The sequence below is a fragment of the Tympanuchus pallidicinctus genome, unplaced genomic scaffold (assembly GCF_026119805.1).
Source record: "Tympanuchus pallidicinctus isolate F22 unplaced genomic scaffold, pur_lepc_1.0 scaffold20, whole genome shotgun sequence".
Taxonomy (NCBI): Eukaryota; Metazoa; Chordata; class Aves; order Galliformes; family Phasianidae; genus Tympanuchus; species Tympanuchus pallidicinctus.
This window is the reverse complement of record NW_026294722.1, coordinates 7,152,999-7,171,433: the sequence shown is the minus strand read 5'-3', so window position 1 is coordinate 7,171,433 and position 18,435 is coordinate 7,152,999. Positions and strand designations below refer to the sequence as shown.

The following is an 18,435-nucleotide window of genomic DNA, read 5'->3' as shown; positions in this document are numbered from 1 at the left end:
ATATCATTCAAGAAAACTAATTTCTTTGTATTCACTTTTCTTCACTGAGGGCAGTACCAGAAAGCAGGATTAGGTTTTAGGTGAAGCTTCTACTTTGACAAGAAATGGAACTACCTTCCTCCTTTTCTAAGTTCTTTTCTTTTTGAGAGGAATAGGCTAAAGACACAAAGTGGTAGAACTGTTTTTCACTCAAACAAGCTAAGAACCCAATTTACACATTCATTAGACATAAAGCTTCACTCACTGTGCTAACAAATCACCATAATGAAGTCTTTACACACCCACACACATTTATACACATGCTGTTGCTCAGCTTGCACCTGCAGTGCTGGTGAATGGACGTGTAATTGCATATTTACATTGTTGAAAGAACAGCTAGCTACTAGGCAAGGTTTATATAGCTACAGTAAGTAAAGCTTCTTTTTTTTTTGCAATCATTGACAACTTTTTGGAAGTTGCTTTATGGCATAAATCAAACTGTGCTGTTACAAAACTCTGGAAGACCTTTCCAAGAAGCCTGTAACAACTCCATTAGGGTTGGCAGTTAGTCATGAATGCACTGGGCAGCTGGTCCTGGGCTTCTGTCTCTTATGGAATCAGAGATATGGGAGCTAACAGCTCCTGATAAGCTGACAGCAAAGGGAAGTTCTAGAGAGCAGACGTTCAAAAACAGTCTTAGAGATGAAGGAATTTGTTTAGAAGGGGTAAAAAACTGCTACTAGAAGATTTTCCTGAATATAATAGCATATGCTAAAATCTTCAAAATTTGTCATGTTTGTGTTGCAAATAGCAATACTGCATTTTTTGCTTAGAGCTTTTCAGTCAGATATTACACTAACAGGGTACCACAAATCAGTAACCCCGTTCTCAGGGGGGCTGACATCATAGCACAGGTGGTCCAAACTTTCAAATCATGACTTTCATTGTGAAATTTTTAATTAGACCTTCTCAAAATCAACATCTTGTTCCCTCATTTTATGTAATGTACACCTGTGCAAAAAATCCATCTCACTGATAACCTGGATGTTTTGTATCGTCCTGAAATAGCACTGAGATTCCTGTATAGGTATTCCACCAGTACAGCAAACCTGATGACTGACCCAGTGCTCCAGCTTTTATCTTGGCATTTGGATAGCTTTCAGGAGGTATGACTTCAAAGCACTGACTTCAAAATAGTGTGTGTGGAGTGGTTTTAAGTAGCTGCTTCATTTCATTATTCTTCTGCTCAGAACTCACTCTGCCTTCTGAGATGTGAAGAAGGCTTCATCTATTCCACTGCCATCTAAGTATATTTGAGGTGGCAAGTGTGTTATTTAGGATTATTTCTCATGACAGATGGGTTATTTACAGCAATTGTTTCCCAAAGATATACATATAATCATTTTCATAAAGTGGCAGCAGCTCTGGAATCACAAATATTACAGTGCATTTGTTCAGCCTTACTCATTATCGTGCAAATCAACAAATTCAAAGTGGCATTTGTATACATATATGTGTGTGTATTTATATATATAACAAAACAGCCAGCGTTTGAAGTGGCAAATAACCCATCCTGATGATGTGACTAAGCCTCATGGGATGGACAATTTCACTGCTATTGCATGTGGAATTCTTATTCTGTAAACAGCAGAATTTCAGTCCTTCTGGGAATACTGCAGTTACTTCAAGCACACATACAGTTTGCAGTTTGTTAGTCCATTATATACACTTTGTTTACTAAACAACAAGAGATTTGATGAAATGATCAGAGGACAGAAATAGAATTTTTCAGCTATTCATAATTTTGTGGCTGATTTAACCATTCCCTAGAATTGTAATGCAGAACAAGTAATTGCACATGTTAATGGCAATTACAATAACTAACAGGCATACTTGAGTGGTTTGCATATGCACTCATGGGATTTCTGTGCATACAAATGATTTGTATATTTCAGCATTTAATTTCACACATTTTCTTCACTGTATGTGTAAGAACTCCCTTCATACATACTTGCCATGACCATGTAATTTTTGTGCAATATTTTATACTGAACTTTCAAAACCTTTTAAGCACACTATCACGTAGCTCCAACCAAGTTATTGTATTTGTAACTGACTATTTGACTGTTTAAACAGGTTGGGGAATATGGCTTTTATTTAATCAAAGACTGATTCTTAATGTATTTGATTAGTTTAGGGTTGTCACATTTACTAGAAATATAGAAAATTTAGAAAGTGAATGTTGAAAAATCCCATTATCTGTCGTTGTGGTCCTTCTTGAGAAACTACCTGTGGAAGATCCTATGCAGTCAATAGCATAGAGGTCAGAATTTGACCACATTGCTTTTTCTCCCTCAAGGGTAAAAAAAAACCTTGAAGGAGAAAAAGCAATGTGGTCAAATTCTGACCTCTGTGCTACTGACTGCGCTTGTTTGTTTGCTTGTTTGTTTGTTTGTTTAATTATCATTATTTTTAACTATTTCAATTTTCCTTTGTTAGTTTTATTATTGTTTTTAAGATTTGGTAAGTCAAACTACTGGACTATTACTCCATATCCCTGTTCTTTACACTCTGTTTTCAGTTTCCAAGCAGTCCCTTTGCTTACTCTTTGCCACAATGGCTTTAAGCGTGGCTAACTCTCTGGATCTGAATGGTTAAAAAAGGTTATCCTACAGTGATTCAAACAGGGAGTGTTTCCTTGGAGTTGCATATCCCTAGGTGTGATCACCTTCATAGAGCAGAAGAAGAAGACAGATTTTTCTCATGCCCATTTACAAAGGGCTACATTTTAATTTGAGTATCACTCAGCTTGTCCAAAAGAACCACAAACTCAGGAGCTGTCATCAGGGATATCTACTTTCAGTTTTGGTTTCTTCACATTTAAGACGTGTCAGTTCCTTTCCAGAATAAATCAGGTAGTTCTTCCAAGAGATCACAGCTGACATGAATGTTTTATAGGGCAAGGAAATCTTACCAAACGTATTTTTTTTCTTGATGCTTTTACTTTTGGAAAATTCTGATGAGATTAGCCTTGAAATATCCACACAACCCAGTTTACCATGAAATTGCAAAAATGATTATTTCAGTTTACAAAGCATCACAAGTTAATTATAACATTGTCTGTCGTAATGTGGTCCTACACATGCAGCCTTGTATGTGTACAGCCTTGCCAAAGTATCCCCTAAGTTCATAGAACCAATGGGTAATCCGGAAAGTTTCAGTTGTATCATTTGTATGGTCTGGCAGTTTTATAATGCAGATAGACTTTCTTCAGGGAGTAGAATGACTCACTGCAGAAGAGACTGAGCTAATGACAGTTGAAGAGTTCTAATGATGCCTTTTGTGTACAAACAAAGAAAAAATCCATTATATTCTGCTCTCATTTTATTAATTAGACATTCATTACCCAATGCACTATCAATTAAGTCTCTTTGCAGAAATTATCAGTATGCTCCCATTCCTTTTATTGATAAAAAATATACTGGTCTTGGATTAAATGTCTGAATTGTTAGAGCAGGTTTAGAGGATAGAACATGGTTAACTTCATTACAGTATGACCCAAGACACTGATGACATAGTTACAGCAAGCTCTGCTGGACAGACAGCTGCACACAGAGTGCATTCCAGAATGGCCCACTCCAAACTCATACTGGTTATGGGCCAACCTAAAATCCAAATCCAGGATTATCTCAGTATACATACATATCAGAATGCCCCATGTTGGATTGTGACGAAGAGAAGCATATCATGAACCATGGTTATTCAAATGACAATTTCTTATTCGAGTGTTTTTAGGAAGACAAAATATTGAAATTCCCACAAACAAGGTACTGAACTGTCATTCAAATGGTTCCATCTATTCTTATTTTGGCTGATTTCTCCTAAAACTTATGGTGGTCTTTCTCACTTAATAGAATTAAGCAACATCTGTACAAAGCAAAGTTTGAATAAACAAGCATATGTTTTGCACATGTGCCAATAAACTTAATTAAGAGTTGCACTCAAAGAGGGAGCTGGCATAAGGAACTGGACTAGAACTGAGCCACACCATTTGTCTTTGGCTGTTAAACTGATATCAATTTTGAAGAAATAATCTTGCAAGTGCACATTGATGATGGTGTCAGGAAAACTGTAATTCTATCAAGGAGAATATGCAGATAGTATGTAAGAAGATGCAAATGTATTACTCATCAGAAATATTTGCTCAGCTATATTGGCTTTCATTGCATCCAACTAAAGCAGTAAGGGATGTACGAACAAATTAAGGTCACTCTATTATCTTAATTAGCAACTGCTAATTTGTATTTCTTTCTCAGCCAGTCAAAAAAACCTAGTTTTGTCTTAAGTTCCCCAGATGATCCTTCTGCAGACTTTCAGATGGTATTTTATTTAACTGATGCTGGCTTGAAATGTGAACAGGTTTTGCCTTTCTCAATCCAGTTAAAAATGAGAATTAAAGAGAAAGATCTCTTTTTTATATTTACAGTTTGAATTTCACATGTGGCATGAAACAGCACTGGAGCTATTAGATCATTTTTCGCTCTACCTACTATGAGCTGTTTTAAAGGGGAGAAAAAAATACTCAAATGTATGTAAAGATAAAAGCAATACATGAAACACAGCATTTTTGAATGTGTGCCAGCATCTGCATCAATGACATTCATGAGCCAACTTCATTGTAAAACAATCACACAGAGCCCAGATTCACAGCCTGAACGATTTCGGTAAAACTGCTGGAGTTACTGTGGGCACTTATTTAATCTCCATTGTAGTACTGAAAGGTGGCAATCATACAGCCCAGCCATGGTGCTTCATTTTGGCCTTAGTTTTTACTGATCACAACAGTAATGGGTGGCTTTAAAGTCAAATGGGGAAAAGTTGTAAGGAAAAGCCATTTTGATATATGCAGTATTACTGGTACCAAACATACTTGGCTACCTGTGATTACTAGTGGGCGAGGTTTTTCAGCTGGAGGAAAGGGCTCTATGTGGAATCAAGACAGTTAACTCGAGCTGAAGAACTGGCATATTCTCTTTTCTTATCTTTCCCTCCCTCCCACATACACCCCCATTATCTTTAAAATCTGTTTTAACTGCTTATTCTGGGCAGGGGAGGAGAAGAGAAGCAAGGTAGCTTCTTGTCAGAGTAATTGTCTTTTACACTGTTTGAAGCAAGAAGATAGTTCTGTGCAACATCATAGGAAAGCAATCTTAATTTGCTGTTGAAGATCCATCCTTGGTCATATAAATATGTACATGAAACAAAACTGAATGGAGTGCATGAAAACGACAATGAAAAAAGCCTGTTGCTTTTATAGAAGGTTATTGATTCTTAGATCACAGTCCTGAGTATCCTGCCCATGCCTGAGTTTGCATGAATTGCAGTTCTTGCTGCAGTTTTTGTGAAGATCTGGGATAATAGGAAGTCCTCCTACATCTCATAATTGTTAGTAGCACAAGTTCCTGAGCAGTGGGCAAATCCAAATGGAATGACAGTTATCTAACTGCTTATTTTCTGCCCATAGAGGCAAATGCTTACCTAATGCAGGGGTAAAGGGAAGTCTCTAAGTATTTCAACCAGTTACATGCCTTTTTCTATTATATTTATGTTTCTGTTTATTTTAAAGGGATTTGGGTTGTCTACTACTTCACAAGCTTTGGTATATAAGAGGAACATTGAATTCAGATTTTGGAAGCCACTCCAGCACAGAGTCCTCTGAAACTCAACAGGAGATGGTCTAAGAAATAACCACTGCATGTCAGTATTCTCCTGTAAGGACTGCTTGTAATCCAATCTATTGATTATTATTTTTTTTAATTATGCTTTCATAGACTTTCATAGATTATGCTTTCATAGTGAGTACACGGGTTGTACATATTTTATATATGCCGAGTATAAAAGTATTTTTGCTTCAAGAAGCTCAAATAATATTTTGATTGGTCTTCTTATCTTTTACAAGCTTTGGATTGACTTAGTGCTCTGATGATGTCCTCTTGAAATATTTTCTCTAAGTTGCACATCTGTGAAACAATAAATTGAAATGTACAGGTACTCTAATGAAAACAAAACGAATCCATATTTGAGATGTCACCAACTGGAATTTTTATTATATACACTGCTATGCAAGTGATAATGTAAAAATATTTTCACTATGCTCTGCACTGCATGATTTTGGACATAAAGATCTTCAATCTGCAGATGTAGCAGAAAGGTGCTAAAACAGATTTATTGGTTAAAAACTACTGCTCACTCTATTTTTCTAATATAAGAACATCTGTGTTTTCATGAACAGAAGTCACATGCTGCTGAAGGCAAAGCTGAAAAGGCTTTTTTAGTTCCCATTGATGAAAAGTTAAACTTTCATCTATTCCTTGTATGTACTCCAGGCCATTCTAATGGTTCTTTCTAGTAAGTCTGAAGGCTAGAAGATCAGTTGTCATGGGAACTGGCAACAGATGACTCAAGAAAACAAAATTAAATGTTGGCTTGATGTCAACGGCTAATCTAGTGCCCTGCCAACTGAAATCACACTTAACACGAGCCATGCCTAACAAGCAGTGATTTGAACAGAGTTGCAGCCAAAGATAGAGCTTCTCACCCTTTGAACAGAAGAATATTTTAAAAAATTGAAACTAATGAGGGGACACAACTGGTCTGGGAACAGTGAAAGTTAAAAAAAAAAAGTTATTATTGTTGTGTTAGAACCTTTAGCAGCTATAAATCAGAGTATCTTTGACAACAAAATCATAATATCAAATTAATTACATTTCAAGATATGTGTTAGCAGTTTCAGAATCTGTAAGATTGATTTGCACTGGGACATAGTCCAAAAATATTTTCAAATTTTGGTTTTAGCACATAATCTAGAAAATCCAATTATTATGCTGTAAGTTATTTTGCAAAGAAACATGCTTAAACAAACCATTTTTAACCCTCAAATTTAAATGAATACTGTTTTTTTTCTAAAAAATCATATCTAGCTGTAGACTTTAAGCAGTAGACTTTAAGGCCTGAGGACCTACATTAAGGGCTGTAATTTAAACAATATGTAAGAAATTTCTTTTACAGTGATGGAAAATACAATTTCAGTTAAGAACAATCCTTGAAAAATTTGTTCTTAGTAAACGTTAAATTAGCCCATATGGAATCGTAATAAAAAATAAAAGTCTAAAGATAACTGTTTACATAAATGTAGACTATGAAAATCCATACAGTTTCACTTAAGAAAATAAAGTGGATTAATTAAACTTTATTAAAGTCTATATGGACACTAATGTCCAGAATTAAACTGAGGTCAGTTTAATTTAGCTTTGTTCTTTTCTAAAGTATGTTAACATAAATTGAATTAAGACTGCTTTAATTCTGAGAATATTAATGCAAATTTAGTGTTGTTTAATTAAGCTAGTTCAAGCACCCAACATTAGATAATTTGGATTAGTTTTTGTAAGCACTGTCATGTACACAAACCATTGGATGCATTTAAAGGACAAATTTTAAGCTGAAATGTCTTTGTGTGCAGTACTATATCAGACCAGTTATTTAAGTAAATGTACAGTGATTGACTTTTGGGATTTCCCATAGCCATTATTGCTGCATTCTCTGATTAAGTAGTGATACTTCATATTCCAGACTCCCTGCTTTTGGAACGCTGTCTAACTTTACCACAATAAGCCAAATACATCTCTATGTTTCAAGTCCACACTCAAATGAAATGTAAGTCACCTAACCCTCCACAAAAATGAATAAGTAAATAAGCACCTGTGTTTGTGAAAGACTATATACATCTGTTTAAGGGAGTGAAAATGTGTATCCATCTCAGTCTGCATATGAAGGATTATATACAGTCTATTCTCTATGACATCCTTCTATGTAAGGAAGCTGAAGTTGAGGAGCAGACAAGAAGAGCAAAGAGAAATAGGCTTTTGTTGTAGCAGTGCAATGCTTGGGTTAGTATGTGCATCTGAGACATTGCAGACGCACTGTGGACTGCTTCTGAAAAAGTAATTTGTGGCTGCCCTATCATGAAGCAAAGAGGGAGTTGTGCTAGAATATCATGTCTTCTGAGATTGTGCAATTTATGATCTTTATTCAAGACTATGCCTAAAGGCACAATTTAGCCCATATTTGTAGTAGGCAATTCAAAGAAAAATAGATGCAAGTGTAGTGCATAGTTCTGGCTTTTCTTCCATCACATCTGAATTATGCATTACTAAGAGCAAAGAACGTTACAAACACTATCTCACATTTAACTATTTGCACTGTCCTCCACATAGAATGTTCTGTAAAGAACGTAGTTGATAAGCACAATTTAGATTTATGTGTTCTTTTTAAAATCTTTTTCAATCTTTCCACCTTTTTGTTTTCATGAAGTGTTTCACTAAGTTAATATTGGTCTGCACTTTTAGTGAGATCATGACTTTTTAATGAATTTGGGTCCTATTCATCTGTAGGTTGTGTAGAGGCTGAGCTGACCTTGGTGCTGATTACTGGAGTGGCCTCTGGTACGCTCTAAAACATCACCGGTACTCCTGTATTAATTGATAGAGATAGATGCACGCTGATGAGGATAGATATAATGTCAGTACATCTCAGTCTTACTAAGATTAATGTAGTGCCTGTCTCAAACTCTCACAGCTATTTTTGTGGGAAGCTGATCAAGAGAGACACAGAACAATAGTCCGTGAGTCATTATTGAACAAGAATTCACCAATTCATAACACTGTGTATGTACATCCATAAAAACAGTAGTCAGTTTTAGTCATCAGAGTAATGAAAATATGCTTTCTGTGTCGTGGGTCAGGCAACATACATTATAATAATAATCAGCTGCTTAGTGATTTATTCTGTATCTGAAGGACAGAAGTCCATGTTTTCAGAATTGACTGTAAACAAAACACATACTTTCACATAACGTGCAAATTGCCATCTCATTAATTATTCTATTGAAAATCACCAGAATTTCTATGATAGTGAAACACAGAAGTAATGCTTATACAGTGTGGGAAGAAACAGGAAATAAATAGCAGACCTGTGGAAAATATTTTTACTACTATATATTCACTGTTGGGTAAATTAGGACTCTGGAGTCTTGACTGCTGGGAATAGGGAGCACCTGTCTCTTCCTGTCTTCCCAACATGAGGTAACTGATCTTCTCTTTCCTTTCACACTCACAGGGTAAAAAAAAGAGTAGCTACATTCAACCACATATTCAAGATATAAATATATACAGAAAGCATATGTAATTTCTCAGTCTTTTCTCTCTTTCCCTTTCACTGCCATTTCTGGGCTTGGACAAGATTTTACACAATCCAGTTGCATAACAACCTTTCAGCGAACCATTAAATTGCTTACACATGCAACAAATTTTTATGACACGTGATAAAAAAAACAAACACAAACCAACCAACAAAACAAAAGGCCTTCTTAAGAAAACAAAAGGAAGTTAATGGAACATTCTAAAAGTCAAAATATCCTGATCAAGAGACATGGGGATAGTGGTATATAAATTTTGTAATCTTTAGAAAATACTGCTTAGAATGTTTTCAAAAACCATCCAGGAATATACTGGAACATCTGGTCTATTTTTTTACTAATTGCAATGTTATTTTCAAATCAGGCAAGGTAACAAATGTCAACAGAAGTAATAAAAAAGTATCCAGAGAATGTCAAGGTATTGGAACAAAAAAAGCTTTAAAATCAGAATTTCTGGTTTAAAGAGCAATTGTTTTAGATCACTGATTGCAAAGAAGGAGGACATAAGGAATTCCTATCTCAAAATTGAATACAAATACCATTTCTAAGTGTTTCAGAAATACTGAATAAATAATAGTTCTAATTTCATTAAAACCTGTTTAACAGGCATTCCTCAAATGCAATTTTTTTCTTCCATGTGTTCTGAAGTATCTACAGATTCTATCTGAAAAGTTCTAAAATTAGCACTTAGTATTCTGATATACAGTGAAAGTTTCAATCTTTTTTTTTCTTTTCCTAAAAAGCAGGAATCAGAAGCAAATCTTGGATTTTCAAGAAGTAACCTAGCAAATTTGTCCCTACCTTCTCCTTCCTCAATGGGGAAACAATATCTTAAGTGAAGTTTGGTGTGCCAAGTTTGTGCTAAATCCTGCTGCAGTCATTACCTGGTAAATTTGACAATTTGATGTCTTTGTAATTGAAAGACTTTTAAACAAAGGGTAAAGTTTAACTGCAGAAGATGGAGTGTTGCCTAACATCAGTAAAAGGGCTCACTATTTGGTGTCAGCAAAGAATACCTCGTATTCTAGCTATAATCTAGAAGATCTACAATCTGATTATAAACAAATCAGTCTTCGGTCTTCTTAAGCACACTGCTGGCTCGTGGTCAACTTGCTGTCCACAAGGACACCTAGGTCAGTCTCAGATTCTTAAAGAGTTATTTTAAAAAGGCACAAATTCACTTTAGAGATTATTTACTCTTGCAGCGTAAATTGCTAGAGGTTCTTCACATATGGAAGTGTAAAAATGAGTCTCATGCAAAACGGCAAAGTTAAAGCCCAAGTTTTGCTAAAGAGAAGTTCTAAATCTGATGTTAAGCCTTCTAAGCTTTTTGGTAATTTTGCCCATTAAAAAGCCTATAAAACACCAACTTTTTTCAGCATGTTGATTCATTTGTTAGCACTGTCCTGCCCCAAAAATTTCAACTCACATTGGTCTCTGCAGTTTGCCTCAGAAGCCCTCCAGCACCGCATGTAATCATGACACAACTCCTCCTCTGGTTAACAACCATTTCTTGTGACCAAAAGAGTAAGGATTCATATACACTTCCAGAACAGAGAAGGTCTTAGTTTTAGTTTTCAGCAAAAGATTTAAGAAGCTTTTGCTAGATTTTCAAACTTGTGTGCTTAAATTTCAGGTACTTGGATGTGGATTTAAACCTCAAAGAAGCATAGAATGTTTGCACGTAAGGCATTTCACTGACAGATGAATCCTATAAGCTTTGCTAAGATTACGTATTACATTTAAACATATGTTTAAGAACTTTGCTGGGTCAGAAACTTTAGTTTAACTTAATATTTGTTATTTAAATTTGAAAATTTATGTCTTTAGTTGTCAGAGCTTTTTCCACATCTTCAGCAAATGAAAAGGTTGAAGCTGTATACAGAATGGTAAAACAGTCTTTAAAAAAAAAAAAATTAAATTGCAAGGCTATTTCCCTTCTACTGTAAGTTTTCTCTATCCAGCTACCCAGTATTTTGATCACAGCCTTATTTATCCACCCAACTTTATATTCAGGAATCATACAGGAAAGGCTAGTCTTGCCAGCAACAAGGTGAAGAGACTTGGAAGACAACTCAACGTCCTTCTTTCCCTTATGATACAGCACAGAAAAATCATTAGACTTGCAGCACATGCCTGAGAAATTATAACAGGGAGTACTTACTGAATAACAATTAGATTAATGACCAGATACTGATTGATAGTCAGAATAATGCTCACTAGCATATTTATACTATATATAGGGGGAAAAATGGGAATTTTTTTCATCTTGTCATTGCAGTTCCTTCTCTAAGATATTTAATCTTACATTACAGATTTAGCTACATAAAAATAATTAGGAAACACAGACTTATCTACAAGTAGACATCCCCTATTTCTATGCAGGATGGAGAGAATTAGAATTAATACTTCTGAAATACAAAAATTATGCTAAGAAAATTTAAAGAGATCCTTATACAGAACATGAATGCATATTTATTGTATATACATATGCAAAAATGTTGACCTAAGTTATGCATTTGATAGTAATCAAAAGATTTGCAGTGATGTTAACAACACTTTATTCAACTTTTTCCTTAAAATATCTCTTAGACAATAAGGGGCTGTCCATTGATGTCTCTGTTTTACATGTATTCGTTTAATTAAAATAAATCAATCTTAAATTATCCACACAATTATTATCCACACAATTAGTGCACTTTTACCAAAACATGTAATTTATGTGAATTGCAATGGATTATTCATGTACTGACTGCTTAAATGATCATGGAAAATAAATGTAGCAGTTGTACTGTACCACATGTGTAGGAAGACTCCAAAAGAGATAAACAAAAGTCAATTTACATTTCATGGACAAAAAGGACTGTTTTATTTGAAATTTCTAAGACAATTTTTGAAAACTAGTTTAGATTTTCTCCCAGGATTTAGGAAATTTACTAGCTGTCTTAAGAGCAGTTGGTATACTCAGTGCTCATTGGTGGGCTTGTCTGCCCGAACACTGGAATTACTTGACATAATATCTACTGAAGTAGTTACTGTTCATTTATTTTAGAAGTGTTTTCCTTTAGAACTGAAAAATGATTATTTTGGAACATGGGTTTAATGTCCGTCAACCCCTTAATATGTAATATAGTAGAGCCTGTTGGTGAGGACAGGATACTTCTGAAAAGTCAACAAAGAGCTGAAGCAGCTGCAGAGTGAGACTGTAACAGACCACTGTGAATACTGACTAATTTGAAAATGTGCAAGAATTCCTATACCTGTGTTTTTGGCCAGGCACATTGCAAGCACAGACCACCTAAAACAAGAACTGTTTTTCACTTTGGTATTATTTTCTGCGTCATTGGCATGAAATACTCGAACAGAACAGTCACTGTGGTTTTATGTCTGCATTTGCTTTCATGTCAGAAAGCCACTGTCTTTAAATTTAGATGGTAATAATATGTTCCCAGCGACAAAGTAACATACAAAACTGTTCTGAGATACAGCTTGCTTGTAGCTGAGAGCAATGCAGCTGTTCACTGAGAGTCGTCTCTTCTTTTAAATCTAGAGCATCTGTTTTTCCAAAACATTTCAGTGTTAAGTCTCCCTAATGAAAGCATTTAGGACTGCAGGAAGGAAAGACTGTTTTCCTGTGTTCTGGAACGTGTGCTTAAGACCGGGTGGGGAATAATAGGAAATTTAAATATTCTAGGAAAAAATAATAAGGGTAAAGCCCAGAGCAGGCTTTTGGTACTGTAATTTAAGTTGGAATCTTTTCAAAAACTGCTGAAGCAGTTTGCTGACATTGCTGTATGACAAAATTGCTTTGGGAGGAAAGAATCACAGGTTTGGTGTGGGAGCTGACTGAGGCCATAACACTCCACGTCTTTGGTTCTGGTGCTAACCTGAGTCTAGAGGTTTCCTCCAGCATTTCCAGTGAAATCCCTCTGCTAACCAACAGTGACTTCCAGCTTCTTCTACAGTAGAGAAAAACTTCTGCAACAAAGCCAAGTTGGTTTGCGGATTTTAATCTGGCTCTTCATTTAGAAAACTGAGACCATTTCTGAGCATTACGTGGGTTTTCACAGTTGCACACAGCATACTATTAATGATCCAGGCGCCTGTCAGTGAAGGCATGATTTTCATGGTTAAAATAGGAAATGTATTCATCTGTTTTACATAATGTAAACAGACCTGGATAGAGCCCCGAAGCACCATCCTTGTATTTCTGTGCGTCTCAAAAAGAAGAAGTGAAAGAGTTTCAAGGCATAACAGAGGGTGAAAGGGAATAACTGGTTTTTCTCTTGGACTGAGCTGCTGCATTCTATGTGCTCTGAGCAAGCAGCAGCCCTCAGAGGTAAGTAGCAAAACATAGAAATGAATAGAAAACTGGATGAATGCTTGTTTTCTGCTGCTGATGTCTTATTTAATTAAACTGATCTATCATATTTACTTGGAATTTTTACTGAGGTGGGTTGACATCTGCGCTAGAGCTGTGAGCATTTTGTTAGTATTTCTGGGATTATAGATTGAGGACATGCATCTATTTTTTAATATGAAGAAATTAGGATTTCTATTAAATTTTCTTGTGATACATTGTCAAGAATACATTAAGTCTCTGATTGCTACGAATGTAGTAATTCCATTGGTTTTAGCTGACAAAGTGAAATTGTTCTTACATACTTTCTTCTCTGAAAAATAATCATACATTTCATAATCATGAATGTATTCCCCCAAACTAGGAAACAACAATGCTGCTGGCAGATTATCTGCATAACTGTGCATTACATGATGGTGGGCTGCAGAGGGATGGACAGGGAATCTTACTGCAAGTGTCACTATGCTTTTTAGTTTAGATGTGTGGGATAACCAGTCACTGCCCTCCTGGCACTGATGAGAAAAAGAGTTTCTCTGAAAAATCCATCATCTTAAGAAGTTTTACTTCTGTGAAACATTTAAATCTGGTCAGGTTATCTAACGGCTGCCCAGCGTATCTATGATTGCATTTTGCTTGATATTTTGAAGATGCAGAATGTTTTTACATTGCCTACCACCAAGACGTTGATGTATGTTCATTTTCAATTCAGTCTCAGTTGGAAATGAATATATATCACAATTGAAAATTCGGCTGAAGAAACGTATTTTGTAAAACATGAGCTTCAGTAGTGTATGAAACACCATAGTGAAGCATTCAGCAGATCTTTTTTTTATAAATTTGGATGTGCATTACGTCTGAAATAAAGCAGTGAGATTAAATTCACATACTTCAGGAAAAAGAAAAAAAAGAAAAAGGAAAAAGTCAATTCCCTTCCTTTCTCACTCTTCCTACACATTATTCATCTGGTATGTGAAAATCTGTTTGTGGCTTCCACACGAAAGCAAAGCGTAAAGAAAGCCAAAGATATTTTTGTTAAATAATGACTATTCTTTGGGATTCTTTTAAAGGATAAAAATACAGTGTTGCCCAGATACTGAGAAAGCATTACATAGTTTCAGATAATTACATATATACTGGAAATCCACTGTGTTAAAAGCACATTATTAAAATTTTAAAGGCAAGCATTAAAAGTCTAGGAAATGCCAGAATCATGGTTTCCTATGCAACCATCATTTGCTTCCTTGTGCATATGAATTAAGATGCAGCCTTTAATTGCATGATCACACACGTTTTTCTCCAGCAATCCATGAATGCAGAAGTCTTAATATATTCAGAAGCTTTTTTTGTAGTTGCTTATCACTCCTGTTCCTGCTCCAAAATAACCCTGCATAGTTTGGGGCTGATGTGTCCACCTCACACAGCTGAGGAGTGTGCTGAGTATCAGAGAGAGGTTGAAAAGCTGGGTTTGATCTGCCTCACTTGAGATGCATTTATTATGATTTTTTTTCAGAACATTAAATTAGGCAGCATTTTGTATGCCTAGAGGATAGAGTCTACTAAATTCTGTTGTAGATTCTTACCTACCTGAGCTTCTGTACATCAACTTTAGTTTAAAAAGGAGTACTCTATTTAAATGACTTAGTCCTATGTCTCACGTGCAGTCTGGCAAGAAGAGGGGAGAGAACCCATATGCCCAAGGCCATATTTAACATCCACCCAGAACTGCCACGTAACATCAGATCAACATCACTGTTCATCAGCAGTATTTTTTCTCTTAAATCTTCAGTCTGGGGCAGAGTTTTATCACATGCTTTGAAGGCAAATCCAGTTGCTCTGCCTCTGGCCATCTATTCCCATTCCCACACTATAGTTCATCATCCTGCACTCAAATCCTTGTCCTTCATTTTTGCCTGCTGAATGATTTCTAAGGCAATGTTGTGAAGTGTAGCACTGAAATAACACAGGGTAAGCATAGTCTCTAAAAAATAAATGAAATTACACACATTTAAGTATTATTAAGATTTTCAGTGGGTCTTGGGGATAAATCTTATTTAAGTTTGCTTAGATACAATATTTCAATCTCATGTTTTGTGGCTTTGACCTCAACACTTAACAGGATGTTATAGAAAGGGTGGTGCAAAGCAGTTTGGAGGAGGAAATCTACTAACCTGAGCAAATAAAAATGTCTTCCTTAATGAACAGAAATCATCAGAAACCTGATTAAACACATAAGGTATGAAAATCCCAAAGGCCCATGTGGTGAACTAAGTTAGATTGCTGTTTGATTTGTAGTGGTCAGTTTGCCTTATTGCTTCAGTTTGCTTTTTCTGTTTCTTATCTCTGAAAGTAATGTCTGTGAGAGGTAACTTTGCAGTGATATAATATCATTTTCCATTCTTTTTTGCACTCACTTTTCACTGAGGCAGCTGGAAAGAAAGTGAATAGTGCAAATGTTGTAACTGAATTAGGTGAATGACTGATCTGACACAGTCAACAGTTCCTAGTGTAAGCTGGTAAATTCGCTCATTGTTTCCAACAACTGGAAACTACAACACGCAATTTTGAAAATTATGGAACTTTCCATGACACCAGAAATCCTCCTAATATTTCAAATGCTTATGAATGCTCATCATTTGATGTATATTTTTTAACTTTTCAAGGAGATAAGCCAAGATCAGTTGCAAAACTATTGCTAAAGAGGCAGATCTTCAGTTGGTATAAACCAGTGATAGGACAACTGACTCCATAAGAGCTGTAACAATTGTAACATTTGTTATGAATCTGCCCTGGGAAAGTTATTTTTGAAAACACACCATTTTCTGTGATAGGAAAACCAGTTTTGTGGTTGCAGTACCAGAATAAGGAAAGGATCTGTTCCATATCCAGCTCTTTAAAACTCTGAAAAATCATTTTATTTCTCAATCATTTCTTTCTTTTCTTTTTTTTTTTTCCTCCACAGTTTATATCTTTGCGTTCTCAAAAGGCTCCAAAAAAAGCTGCCTGCAACTTTTGCAGCAATAATTTTTGAATTCTGAGATGAATGGTGCAAAAAAAAATAGTCTCTACTTGGCATCTCTGCAGAGCTCATGACTTGAGATAAGCCTGAGCCATGTACAAATAGCGGCTGTTTCGTTGATCAGTAGGGATCAGACAATAATCATCTTATGACAGAGATTTAAAACAAGAATGAAGATGTTGGAGGTGAATAGCAGCACATGCAAGTTTAATATCTTAAGATAAAAGCACATCAAATATACCCAAGTGGCTTATTGCAAGAGATGCTGAGTAGAAAAAAGTATACCACACACATGGCCATTTGTATCAAATGGTCTTCATAGACTGAGTTAAGGAGGAGTTTCTCCTTTGTGGCTTAGAATCACAGAATCATAGAATCACCCGGGTTGAAAAAGACCTTAAAGATCACTGAGTCCAACCGCGACCTAACCACACCATCTAACTCTAACAGCCTTCCACTCAATCATGTCCCTGAGCACCACATCCAAACTGTTTTTAAACACATCCAGAGATGGTGACTCAACCACCTCCCTGGGGAGCCTGTTCCACTGCTTAACAACCCTTTCTGTAAAGAAGTTTTTCCTGATATCCAGACTAAACTTATCCTGGTGCAACTTGAGGCCATTTCCCCTTGTCCTGTCACCAGTGAGAAGAGACCAACCCTGCTCTCTCTGTAAGCACCTTTCAGATATTGGAAGAGAGCAATAAGGTCTCCCCCACCCCTCTCCCAAGCTTGTTCTTGTTTACAGAGTTTGTTAATATTTGCGTAACCATCTCAGGAAAAAAATACATCAAGTGAATAGAACAAACTTAAATGTTGCCGTGGAAATGTCAGTTTTGAGTGAAAAGAAGCTCTTGAACATGCGAGGAGCTGATATTTTAAGGAAATGTATACTGCAGATGAGTATCAATAACAGAAGATTTCAGCTCTCCTCATGTAGCCCCAGTCAGGGCCTTTTCAGGACAAGGCATCGAGGTAGGATATTTTCAACAAAGTAAATGGCTGCTTCCCCAAACAGCTCATCTTGGAACCAGCAAGAGAAGACACCAGTCTGAATTTTTGACTTGAGTGTTGCTCAGGATTCATTTCAAAAGAAATGGGGCAAAAAATGTAAATTGTTTCTAATCTGTGGGTAATTATCTGAAAAAAAAACACCACAACCCCACATGAACATGCAAATACTATAAAACCTAGGGAATTCTGAGGTGATAGCACTGGATGGGTTGGAAGAATAAAGTTTTTACTGATAAGGATGTGCTAAAGAATTATGAGCCACCCTTTAGTAACATTTTCCCTGATATATTCACCTTGTTACTTCAGCCTTAGAAATATTGTTGTTCTTTTTTCTTGTAAGTGCTTAGGAAATGTATTGCCACATGTCATTTCCATATAAATAGTGTGTCTTTGAAGTGACAGTAAGAGACAATTAAGGAACAGGTAAGGGGAATGTGAAGGAAGAAGGAAGAGTCACAGGGTGGCCCAATCTGGGCAGGGCAATATGAGTTATCGCTTGGGATATACCAGAATATGCTGATGTGATGATGAACTTTGTCAGAGCCTTGGCTTAATAAAAGCCAAAGAAACAACATGAAGCAGTATATGCTGATATTTTAACAGTGTTCAATAAAGAAAAAAGTTAATTCTTTAGTAAAGCAACAACTATAAAGGTTAGCTGACTGAAAGCCCAAGGGCAGGCTCTGCACTTCATCTGAAAGCAACACAGCAACCCACTGTAACTGAAAAAGGAGATCTGGGCACCTCCTGCTCCAGCAGCTCCTGGGAGCACCTCTTTGCTCTCTCTTGCATTCTCCTGCTCCGTGTTACTCA

At 36.1% G+C, this 18,435-nt stretch overlaps 1 protein-coding gene across 3 annotated transcripts in view; it reads left to right on the top strand.

Annotated features, from left to right (window-relative positions):
- Positions 1–18,435, top strand: part of PHACTR3 (phosphatase and actin regulator 3) — a 94,981-nt gene that overhangs the window by 12,948 nt on the left and 63,598 nt on the right. The window contains exon 1 of one of the 3 annotated variants that reach the window (XM_052683446.1): positions 13,392–13,571. The exons of the other annotated variants lie outside the window; for them this stretch is intronic. Within the exon in view, the coding sequence (XP_052539406.1) occupies positions 13,541–13,571 (31 nt within the window). The 5' untranslated portion in view covers positions 13,392–13,540. Of the gene's footprint in view, positions 1–13,391; positions 13,572–18,435 lie in introns of those variants that run through there. 3 annotated transcript variants of the gene reach the window in all.